The sequence below is a fragment of the Tauraco erythrolophus genome, chromosome 7 (genome assembly GCF_009769465.1).
Source record: "Tauraco erythrolophus isolate bTauEry1 chromosome 7, bTauEry1.pri, whole genome shotgun sequence".
In the NCBI taxonomy this organism is placed as follows: Eukaryota; Metazoa; Chordata; class Aves; order Musophagiformes; family Musophagidae; genus Tauraco; species Tauraco erythrolophus.
The window spans coordinates 32,716,461-32,729,450 of NC_141471.1; the positions used below are offsets into that span (position 1 = coordinate 32,716,461).

At 40.0% G+C, this 12,990-nt stretch overlaps 1 protein-coding gene across 1 annotated transcript in view; it reads right to left on the reverse strand.

Moving 5' to 3' along the window:
* Positions 1 to 12,990, reverse strand: part of AGMO (alkylglycerol monooxygenase) — a 197,039-nt gene that overhangs the window by 102,236 nt on the left and 81,813 nt on the right. Inside the window, exon 5 of the mRNA XM_086614920.1 lies at positions 10,315 to 10,410. Within this exon, the coding sequence (XP_086471046.1) occupies positions 10,315 to 10,410 (96 nt within the window). The remainder of the gene's footprint in view (positions 1 to 10,314; positions 10,411 to 12,990) is intronic.

A 12,990-nucleotide genomic window follows, 5' to 3' on the forward strand; every position in this document is an offset into this window, starting at 1 on the left:
CAAGGCACTTTTGGAGAGACTCAGATACCTAAAAGTGCCAAGAAGCACTTAGGTTTAAAACAGGAAGTTCGTCCTGGTGCTACTAAGGTGAAATCCTCATCATCATTGAGGTCCTAGGTGTCAAGGAAAGAATTCCAAACCTCATCTCATGTTTTTCCTGATTAAACTATGTTCAAGCACAGCCTACACTTAGCAAGACAGGAACAGTGTGCTCTTTTATGAATGTTTTATTTTCTCTCTCTTTTGTTATTTTTATTTAAAACAAGAAGTAGAGTTATATGCTTTATATATCTAGAAAGATAATACTTTTCTCCCCTCATGGCGGGAGTGAAAAACGGAGAAGTGGAACATATGTTGCAGTTATTGCCAGCATTTCCTCTAGCAATCGCGTTGTTAGCTTTGCTCTTCTCCACACTCTGGCAAGTGCAATGATGACAAGACTTACATCCTGCGAGTTGGTCAGAAAAATCTAATAAGCCATTTTGGCAGACAGGCTGGATTGAAGCAGTGAGATCTCTTTGTTTCTTGGAATCATGTTTGAGTTTTATTGTCTCTATTGTATATATATCCTATCTGGACCTACAAAGGCACTGTGTGCATTAAAGAAAGTATTTTTATTTCCCTGGTATTTATTGATTTATTTGTCCTTCTTCTCTCCCCAGTAAATGCTTGGGTTGACAGATTGTGGCAGGCAAACAATGAGTTTCAGTATGATAAAAGCATCAGCTATCAGGACTGAGACCAGAACTGTCATAGAATCATATGATGGTTTGGGTTAGAAGGGACCATGAACTTCAGTTAGTTCCACCTCCCCACCACCATGGACTGGGGGCACCTTCCACTGGACCAGGTTGCTCAAAGCCTCATCCACCCTGGCCTTGAACACTTCCAGAAATGGGTCAGCCACAACTTCTCTGGGCAACCTTGCCCACTGCCTCACCACCCTCACAGTGAAGAATTTCTTCCTTAGATCTAATTTCAATCTCCCCTCTCTTAGTTCAAAGCTATTATCCCTTGTCCTATCACTACATATCCTTGTCAAAAGGCCATCTCCAGCTTTCCTGTAGGCCCCCTTTAAGTACTGGAAGACTGCTACAAGATCTCCCTGAAGTCTTCTCTTCTCTTCTCCCAGCTGAACAACTCCAACTCTCTCAGCCTGTCTTCACAGGAGAGGTGCTCCAGGCCTCAGATTGTCTTCGTGGCCCTCCTCTGGACTCGCTCCAGCAGCTCCATGTCCTTCTTAAGTTGCGGGCCCCAGAGCTGAACGCAGTATTCCAGGTGAGCTCTCACAAGAGCAGAGTAGAGGGGCAGAATCACCTACCTTGACCTGCTGGCCACGCTTTTTTGGATGCAGTCCAGGATACGGTTGGCTTTCTGGGCTGCAAGCGCACATTGCCGGCTCATGTTGAGCTTCTCATCAACCAGCACCCCCAAGTCCTTTTCCTCAGAGCAGCTCGCAATCCATTCTCTGCCCAGCCTGTTCTCATGCTTGGGATTGCCCTGACCCATGTGCAGGACTTTGCACTTGGCCTTGTTGAACTTTACAAGCTTCACAGAGGCCAACCTCTCAAGCCTGTCAAGGTCCCTCTGGATCGCATCCCTTCCCTCCAGCGTGTCCACAACATCACACAGCTTCTTGTTGTCAGCAAGCTTGCTGAGGGTGCACTTGATCCCACTTGTCCGTGTTGCAAATAAAGATGTTAAACAGCGCTGGACCCAATACTGACCCCTGAGGAACATCACACATCACTGGTCTCCACTTGGACATCGAGCCATTGACTGCAACTCTCTGAGTGCAATCATCCAGCCAATTCCTTATTCACCATGTGGTCCATCCATCAAATTCATGTCTCTCCAATTTAGAGACAAGGATGTCATGCGGAATGGTGTCAAATACTTGGCACAATTCCAGGTAGACGATGTCAGTTGTTCTTGTCTTATCCATCAACACTGTAACCCTGCCATAGAAGGCCACCAAATTTATCAGTCACAATTTGCCCTTAGTAAAGTCATGTGGGCTGTCCCAGTCACCTCCTTTTTTCTCATATGCTTTAGCATAGTTTCCAGGAGAATCTGCTCCATGATCTTGTCAGGCACACAGGCAAGACTGACTGGCCTGTAGTTCCCTGGGTCTTCCTTTATTCCCATTTTAAAAATGAGGGTTATGATTCCCCTTTTCCAGTCAGTGGGAACTTCATCAGACTGCCATGACTTCTTAAATATGATGGGTAGTGGCTTAGCAACTTCACGTGCCACGCTCCTCAAGACCCGCGGATGCATCTCATCAAGTCCCATGGTCTCAAACCTGATCTCCTCCTACAGTGGGCAGTTCTTCGTTCTCCCAGTCCATGCCTTTGCCTTCTGTGACTTGGGCAGTGGGCACAGAACACATGTCAGTGAAGACTGAGGCAAAGAAGTCATTTAGTACCTCAGCCTTCTTCATATCCCGGGTAACCAGGTGTCCCGTTTCCTTCTGGAGAGGCTCCACATTTTCCTTAGTTCTGCTTCTTTCGTAAACCAAAGTTTTGTTCTTGATGCAAATCAGCGATTAGTTCATTCCCCACTGGTTTTAGAATAATTTCTTGGATCTTTGTAACAGTGAGAAAATCTAGCTTCTAAAACACAATAGGCTGTCAGATGATGTGGTCTGTTTCTAGGAATTCCACTTAAATCATTTGCATCACTGAGAGTTTTCAGACACAGTCGTGAACGTCAGACTAGGACAATGGCTGTATATCACCTCTACATTACATTCACCTTTTCAATAACTTTCAGCAAAAGTCTCATGAACGGTAAGTTTTTAGATTGATCACTTGTAACTTGACTAGGACAAACGTGTGTGTTTCTAATTTGAAAGGGCACATCGGACAGACTCATATCTGTTTTGGGGTATAGTGCCTAAATCAAACCAAATAATCTTGTTCTTTCATTAAATGAACCAACGTACTAGAATACAGAAAATGAAAGGGTTTTTAGCATAATTTGAATTCAAAATGAGTTTTCAATATCAAATTCAAGAGAGACTGTGATTTCATAATTATACTCAATACATTGGATTATTACTGATTTTACCTTTTACTGGTGATGCTCCTTATTAAAAACAAAGACAAAAAAACAAACCACATTTCTCATCTCAACAGGAAATCACATCAGTCCATCGTACTCTGTTTCCACTGTGATCCATTCAATAGCACTTGTATCTCACCATTTAGCAAAAACTTGTACACGTTAAATTTGACTCATTACTCATTGACCTTACAGGAACTATTCACTGCATAACTAATTTAAGCATAAATATATGTCCTTGTAAACAAGGCCTCAAGATTTTTTTTTTAACTACCAGCAGAGCATCTCCATTTTTCATTTGCAAACTACTGATGATTTTAGCTCATTACCAAAAATCTTTCTCCAACTCCACAAAGCAACCACAAAACCAAAACTATCTTCTTCCTACTGCAAACACCCAAAAGCATTGTAGTCAAATAAGTTTTCTTAAAATGCTTTTTAAATTCAAAGTCTCATCTCCTGATGAAATTTACCTTTCAGTGTTAACAAACTGATTATTAAATTTCTTCTAAATTACAGAACTACTGAAAGTATTTTAAATAAACCTTGTTACACTTGTTTACTCCTGTGTTCCTGTCTTGTTTATTTAATTGAGACTACAGCACACAATCTGGAAAAGGCAGGTCCAAGAAAATGGAAAAATGAAATTTGCAAAGAAATAGAGGATCAAGTACAATTATTAGGGCCTGGGAATTAATAACTGAATATTTTATCTATTGTCTCTTGCTGTCACTTATTTATCACATTGTCCTAAAGATTTTATGTTTCTTTTAACAGTCATCCAATAGACTTTAATCTCGAACAGTTTCTGCTTAAAAAGCTACATATGTCCTCTAGAGTTGCAAGAATAGCTTTTGCTATTGATACCGTAATCACAGGTGTACTGCTACTTAAAAGAAATACATACATTTTAATGTATTTTACTTAATTTTACTTGGTTCTTTATTCTGCTTGTTTAATTTCCTTATTGACTCTATGCTCATATTTCTTAAAAACAAAAAAAAACATAGAAGACTTCTTCCAAATCTGGCCATCTTCCTAGGTAAGAGCTGACGGATGTAAGGACTTCAGGATTGGGTCACAGCAGCTCACCTGTACTCAGGGAGCCCTGATGAGCTCTGCGTGGCTTCCTGCCAGGAAGATAATTCCTTTTCATGAAAGTGTGAAGCCTCCACAATTTCTCTCCCTTTCAAAGCTTTTCATTAAAGAAAACTGAGCACAACTCAAAGCTAAAGAAAGTCATACACAGCCACATAGATCAGCATACATTGCACATAAGCGCAAAATATTTTTTTTCAAATACAATGTACTTCTACAGCAAGTTTCATTTTAGCTGAATTGGGTGTTTTCTGACAAAAACAAACATATTTTTTCCTATACCTGTAGCAATTTCATGTCTCTTTTTCCAGCCTGCATGAGGCATTGCCAAAATTCTTCCCATTCCTCACTTGTTTTCACCCATGTTACTCCTGGTTAATAGTAGTGGTTCACCTTTTTCTGCTCCCAGAGTTTGATGAGGTAGGAAGACTTAAATGAAGGAAAAAGAGATGCCTTTAGAAACCTGACTTCTGTGAGTATGGTAAAGGGCAGATTACAGTCTTTCCTTAAATTAGAAAATTAAACAGAAACTAATGCATGTCAAAGATCAAACAGGCAAGGAATAATCTGCTGCTGCAATTACTACCAACAGGGATTGATTCAGCTGATACTTTCCAAATACAATTTGACATCTCATAAAAATTACAGCTAAACCAACAGAAACTAATTTCTGTTTTTCACAGGTGTCTATCAGGTTATAAACACACCTAACTTATTGGTTGTAATAAATGCATAACGGAAGGATATAGTTTAATAGGAGCCATAGACCTTCCGAATCACCTGTGAAAATAAACTGAAATGGAGTATTTCTATCTGTCAGTAACAGTCCTGAAACATTTTGTGGCTTTTGAAAAGTTAGATTTTTAGTGCTCTTTGACTGGAGTTGTGGTTTGGTTTTTTTTTTTTTTTTACTCTTTTTATGATCTAGATGAGAATGGTCTAGTCATACAAACATTTTTCCCAGACCATTGAAGAGCAGATCTACTGACTGATTTATTCTATTGACCTAAATAGAGTTGGATAGGACCAAAAATTGTTTTCTCTTGATTTATTGAGATCCTATCTTTATGAACCATTAAACTGTTTTTTTCAGTTGTTTTTGGGTTGGAGGGTGGGGTTTTTTTCATTTTTCATTTAATTAAACCATTATGAGTTTATTTCAATACCTTGGTGCTACTCAGAGATTTTTTAAAAATCTTTGGAAAATTTTTGATATCATTTCCGACTGTCACGTACACAGTGCAATAATGCACAGAAGCTGTGAAAAAAAGTGAACTTCAGACAGCAAAGCTCTTAATGGGAGAATACAGTTTAAAGCAAATGCATAATTTAAGTCACAAAGTCGTGTTTTCACTCTAGCGCACCTAAATATTCTTTATTAATTACAAAAATGCCTTTCTTGTATCAATAACCTGTTCTGATTTTGGTGCTAGAGATCTTTTATTATGATTAAAATTATGGTATAGTAGAATCTTTATATAACATTTATGGTATTTAAAATGCTGTACTACTTTATATTAAAGGCCAAAAGCTAATGTATACCAAGTATGCAGGAAATAAAGAAGTCTAACTGAGATAGAATGAGTGGGTACTTTTGATCTTTATGATTTGGTATACTGTCTTCACAGGAATATACGAGCCACTTGAGTTAAAATAAAATAGACCACATCTGATTTGCTGGTAGGAAAGCTGGACAAAAACTGATGTAATAAATATGAACAAGGTCAAAGTTATAACACAGGAAACTTCTCTTAGCATTGTTTGAAACAGCACTGCACACATTCTAAATTAAAGTATAGGAAAATATCAGGGATCATACTTTGGCTATAAAATTTTGCTCTAGGCAGAAACATGGCATAGAAAGTTTCAGCACAACACAATCCTTCTCTTGTAACTATCGAATTAAATTTAAATTACTCCCAAACCAAAACATCTTTCCTCAGAAACTGTCAGATGCTTTTGTTCTTTCCTATTGCTTAAAGATTATGTCTTTTTTCCTTTCATAAAACAATAAATTGTGCATTACTCTTATTAAGCTTTTCAGTGCTATGAAAAAAAAGCCTATTAAAGAAAAGATAATTTTTTTACTGTATCTTAATAGATTTTCTTTTTCTGAAGGAGAAATACGAGTAATCAAAAGTCATGAAGTTACAATTTCCAAACATATTTGACTAGTCAATATAGGGCTAAATCTTGCCTAAGGAAACATAAAGCAATAGAAATCTAAGGACATACTTAACATTTTGTTGTGGTTTAGTGCAGTGGGCAGCTAAGCTTCCATAGGGCTGGTACCTCACTCCTCCCTCCAGGTGCGGTGGAAAGGAGAAAAATGTAACAAACGGCCTGAGGGTCGAGATAAGAACAGAGAGGGATCACCCACCAACCACGGCCCTGGGCAAAACAGACTCAGCTTGGGGACAAATCAATTTAATTTAACAGTTCATTCAGAGAGGATAATGAGAAACAAAGCCAGATCTTAAAAACACCATCCACTACCCCTGCCTTCTTCCCAGCCCTACCTCCTCCCCCAGCAGCTCAGGGGGGATGAGGAGTGGGGGTTGCAGGTCAGTTCATCACATGCTGTTTCTGCTGCTTCTTCCTTAAGGAGGAGGACTCCTCACACTCTTACCCTGCTCCACCATGAGACCCCTCCTCATGGAAGAGAGTCCTCCACGAACTTCTCCAACGTGAGTCCTTCCCACAGGATGCAATCCTTACCCATCAAATTGCTCCAGCACGGCCTTTTCCCAGAGAGTCACGGCTTCTTTGGGTGCAGCCACCTGCCTGACATGGAGTTCCTTCCCACAGACATGTCCGCTCCACCATCAGTCTCCAAAGCATGAGGGTCCTTTTCCCATGGAGACAGTCCTTTACAAATCCTTTAGGCACAGACATTTCTGCTCTGGCGTGGGGTTCTCCACGAACTGCAGGTGAATCACTGCTCCACCCTTAATCTCCATATGCTGCAGGGGCTAATGCTGTCTCACTACAGGCTGCAGGGGAATCTCAGCTCTGGCACACCTCCTCCTGCTCCATCTTCACTGACCTGGTGTCTGCATGGCCATTTCTCTCAACTCTTAGCCCTCTTTCTGCTGCAGCTGCGCTGTGCCCAGCCGGCCCGATGAGCCTCAGCAATGCTGTCAGGACGAACTCAGCCCAGCGGCACCTCAGGAGCCGGGTGCTTTGGAGTGCTCCACGCTGTGCCGCTGCGGCCATCTCCAGCCGAGCGGCAGCAGCCCAGCGTGGGCAGCTGCCTGCCCAGAAGGAGAGGTGGCAGAGGGCAGCCCCCCCAGGCTCACTCCTCTCTTCACTGCTTGACTCGGATTCCTTTGTCCCCTTCTTACACATGCCACAGGCTCCCAGAGGACACCAGAGCTGCTAGAAGATCATAGAATCATAGGATGGTTTGGGTTGGAAGGGATCTTAAACTTCAACTAGGTCCACCCCTCGCCATGGACTGGGGGCACTTTCCACTAGATTAGGTTGCTCAAAGCCTCATTCAGCCTGGCCTTGAACACTTCCAGAGATGGGGCAGCGACAACTTCTCTGGGCAACCTTGTCCAGTGCCTCACCACCCTCACAGTGAAGAATTTCTTCCTTAGATCTAATCTCAGTCTACCCTCTTTCATTTTAAAGCCATTACCCCTTGTTCTGTCACTACATGCCCTTGTAAAAAGTCCCTCTCCAGCTTTCCTGTAGGCCCCCTTTAAGTACTGGAAGGCTGCGATAAGATCACCCCAGAGCCTTCTCTCCTCCCAGCTGAACCACCCCAACTCTCTCAGCCTGTCTTCACAGGAGAGGTGCTCCAGGCCTCAGATTGTCTTCGTGGCCCTCCTCTGGACTCGCTCCAGCAGCTCCATGTCCTTCTTGTGTTGGGGACTCCAGACCTGAACGCAGTATTCCAGGTGGGGGAGGTCTCAAGAGAGCAGAGTAGAGGGGAAGAATCACCTCCCTCCACCTCCACTGCTGGCCACATTTCTTTTGATGCAGCCCAGGATACAGTTGGCTTTCCGGGCCACAAGTGCACATTATCATTTCATGTTGAGCTTCTCATCATCAACACCCCCAAGTCCTTTTCCTCAGGGCAGCTCTCAATCTATTCTTTGCCCAGCCTGTACTTGCGCTTGGGATTGCCCCAACCCACTTGCAGGACTTTGCACTTGGCCTTGGTTGAACTTCACGAGGTTCAGAGAGGCCCACCTCTCAAGCCTGTCAAGGTCCCTCTGGATAGCTTCCCCTCCAGTGTGTCGACTGTGTCACACAGCTTGGTGTCATCGGATGATGAATCTCAGTTCTCAGCGCAAGAGCTAGCAGCAGTCACTGAGATATGATGATGTTTTCTGTATCACCCCTGGCCTGCAGCCCCAAACAAACCTCATATGTTAGGAAACTGAGACTTACAGAAAGGATTTTCATTCTACTATCATTAGTGTAAGATAGTTAGAACTGTTTTTTTACCTTAAAGCATGACTTCAACATATTTCAACCAATTTTAGCTGTGCTACAAAATCAACAGTATCAATATTAAGAATATCTTCCCTTGTAAACAAAGATCTAGGATTGGATCAGTACAAAAGATCCATTGTTTTTCTACTGGCACGATACTTTAATAGCAAAGAGTTCTTATCTTTTCATTGAGACTGAAATTCATTCCTGTTTAGACTAGTGTCTAAACTTGGCACATAGCACATACGCTATGGAAATTCCTTATAAGCCCTATGAAGGATTTAGCGCTTTAGAGGGATGTAGGTGACTCGTAAGTCTCTGAAATTCACTTTAGAAACTTCAGACGCACCCTGTCTCACCAGTGCTAAGACTCATCCAGTTACTGCTACACAGCAGAACATAAGAAAAATCTCAGCCAAGAAGAAATGGCTTTAGACAGCAGAGAAGAGGTAGATGAGATATAATATACTTTTCTTAGTGGTAAAACACAGTTAAACCAGTTTGGGAAACCTAAGGCATGATCAAAGAAACTTTGCTACCATGTGACTCAGAATATTCATTGGGTATAATTTCAAAGTGTTCAAATTTGTTCAAAAAATTTTGACAAGTTTAATTGTGTATTGCTTGAGTTTGTGCTAGTTCTGGTGATGTGTGTAAGCCTCTCCTATTCACGTGGTGTTGCAGAGCAACATGTATTAATAATTTTAGACATATATTAATGATTTTAGAAATGTGCCGAACAGAAGTGATATTTCAACAATAGAAGTTTTCTATTAGGCCACTGTAAGTAGCTTTTTTTAAAAATATTTTTTTTTTAAAGAAAACACACAGAAAAGAGAAAATAAAACCTGAAATTTAACATAATCACCTAAAAGAGCAAGTAAAGAAAATAAAATTGTCTTCCAAAAGAATCGTCTTATAGATCACATAATGAAACTACAGAGGGAAAAAAGCATCTGTACAGTCAGAAAAAATCAAAGGAGTAAAAGCGCTGCAGAGATAATTAGCCCACAGTCCGCTAGGGGCTACTGACATATAACACGGGATGCTTTTAAACACCTCCACTGTAGCACGAGGGAGAAAGCAGGCAGCCGTTCAACCACCCGAGAAGTCTGGGAAACTACCTACTAATTACTGTGGGTTATTAAGTGTATGTGTACATAAAATAGATACGGTCTATGTACTCACAAAACACAAATAAACAAATTCATAAATAAATTCATAAATAAATAAATAAACAGTCATAAACAAATAGCCATCAGATAATGAAAGAGCATTTTCACCTGAGAAGCACTTGCAGTAAGAAGGAAACAATATCTGACTTCAGTTTTAACTCTAAATAATCTTTAAGAAGCAGTGGGGTTTGTATATTTTTCCCTAAAATATTTATCTGAGAAATGAAATCAGTTTCAGTATCTGCCAGAAATGTTTAATAAGCTGCAAGATGGGAAAATACAGTATTAAAATAGCAAAAAGTTTTGATTCCTTAGTTACTTTTTTTTAATCTAATCAGGACCAACTGGCCTCATTGCTTCTTATAAACTTAGCAATATATATTCAGAAAAAGGAATAAAAATGAACAGATGTTTCTCCTTAAAGAAGTCAGACAAAGATTTTTCTTACACAATAAATCAGCTGCTAGCAAATTTCCAGGACACTGCTCCAGGCTAACTGTTTAGGTATGGTTTAAAAACCTGGTTTTACCTCTGTATGTATCCAAAACTGGTAAAGTAGATTAAACTGTAGATGAACAGCAAACACTGAAGGTGGAATAAAAAGAGCCATGGGCAAGTTGAAAATCTGAAAAATGAGAAAGAAAATATAAATTAGATATATCATTCTAAACTTGTGATGATATAACAAAGTACTATCTCAGGAGCTCAAAGCACTGCATAAGATAATTGCTTCTTCTAATACATCCATAATGTAGACATTATGTAGAATAGATACTGATTACTATGTTACTACTAGATATGCTATAGCAAATGAGACGTAAATTGCTGCAAAAGTGATTTGCCAAAAGTCGTAATGTGAGCAGGTAGAAAATTCAAGAAAAGAACTCAGAAATCCTGAGCTTATGTGCTTATTCTGTGTACTATATGGAGCAGACAGCAACATACCCTTGACATGAAGGGTTCACTTATAGGGGAGAATTATCACAGCGTAAGCAAGCTGTGAATTTATAACACTATAGCTTTTCTATCAAAACTCTCTACATGAGCACCATAAAGGCAAGGCAGTTTTCTTGGCTTTCAAAGTTAATTACAAATTCTCACCTTAACTTTCTCACAGCATCTCCCTCGAAGCCCCAGTATATTGCTGAGTTCTAAAGATATGCTAGCATGAAAACAGTTTCAGAAAACTGCTTACTTAGGAATCACACTGATATCTTATATACAGAGTAAAGTCCCAGGAATTTCACAATTAACTGCTTAACTGGCTGAGACATAGAATAAGACTTCCAAGACCTTCACATGTTAAAAGTTGGTCTGCTTTCTTCAGAAAAAGGCTTTTTCTTTTTTTTTTTTTCTACCTAACATTGTGTTATACCAGCTGCATTAGAAAGTTAATCCTTCCCTAAAACACAGATATTTTTTCTAAAACAAACAGTAGTGGCGGTATCTTCAAAACTTTAAATCTCTTCAGCGCTCAGGGAAAATCTGGATAATAGATAAGAGCTCCCTGTGAAACACAGAGCAAAATTAGCAAACTGTTTTCAAATTCCTATTGTCCTTCTCACAAAAAAATCAAATCTTTGAACATCAGAGAAAGCGATCTGATAGCCATAATAAGCCTCCTGAGCCAGGAATTCCTTTAGTGTAGGTCTGCACACAGCATTTAATGCAGATATTCCCTTAGTTTTTATCAAAAAGCCTACCCAATAGGTAAGATGTCACACTGGGGCTGCACCTCCATCCCTGTGACGTGATTGATGCTCTCGAGAAAGTCACCACAGCCGTATCTCATTGTCACGAGCCAATGGAGGACTAAGGCCCTGCAATCCCAGCTCAGTCTGATGGCTTCAACACCAATGACTGAAATGTTAGAAAGAAACCCTTAAGTCACTGCAGCTTCAGCATCATCTGGTAGGGCTGGGACAGCTGTGATTTCAAAAACTACATTCAAAGGCTTCATGGATCACAGCTGCCCCACAAACTACATATTGCGTGTTCCTGGTTGTATGTCTTCAAAGTTCTTTTCCAAGAAGTAAAGGAATTCAAAGGTGATAGAAGGATTATGCTGAGCTTCTTGAACTTGGGGGAAACAATATAAACAACTATTTTGTTTTAATCAGTCTGATCCTCAACACCTGAAGTGTTTGTATATAAAACAAAAAAAAAAGCAAAATATATTTGGAATATGAAATTTGCACATTCAATTCCTAAAAATCACTCAGTCTAAGTAAACTCACAAAAATTCATAGCAAATCTTACCTAAGGTGGGAGCTAGTAAATGTCATTGAGGGGGATGAGGCATTTAGGCATGAAATTCTGGAGAAGAGTTGGGCATGAGCCTTCCTCAAGAATTAAAAATGTAGATCAGATTGCCTTGTGCAGAAGACTACTAAACAGAAGAGTGACTTTCAAACCCATAATTCTCCATGCTCTGAAACAGAAACATAGTGCAGGCCTCCCATGCTTTAGAAGAATTGCCCTGAACACTGGCATGGAGTCAAACTCTCTTCAGAGTTCCTTTTTCTTCTTCCTCTAACCTGGACCCCCTTAGTGTTTAATTATTAAAAGGGCAAGCTATAAAAAATAAAAAGAGAGACTGAGAGACATTTGCCTCACAACAGCCAGAAGGCTGGCATGCTTTTTCTCAAAGGTTATCTCACAAAGAAGCCAACGAAGGAGTAAGGCACATGGCCACATTTAAGTAAAGCTGCTGCAGTTTCCTCTTATTGTTGATTGTACCTGTCTAATGGCATGGTAAGAGCAGGAAATTTTTTAAAAGGAATGGAGAGGAAGTTGATTCAAAAAAAAAATCATAATAAATGGTTTTCAGATTGCTCATGGAAGTGGTTGCAAGATTGAAAGTAGAGTTAAAAATTATATGCCTTTTCCCTAAAAGTATCAGAGGCAATTTGGTAGTATTTACAGAGGACTCAGAGGGGAAGGAAGGATCATCTTCATACTTATTTTCTAACCTACTTCTCACAATGAGTACTAGGATTTCACTGCTAAGCAGTGAGATGAGGGAAATTTTGTATAAATCTACAAGTAAATTTGAGATTGACAAAGGAGAATGCTTTCCTAACTGCCTCATGTTTCTTTGCAATGTAAGCTGTATTTTGCACAGAAAGGATTTCAAAGATCCTTTACAAAAGCAGAATCCATAGGGAGGAATTAAAACTTCTCCCATACAAAAGATTTAGTTTCT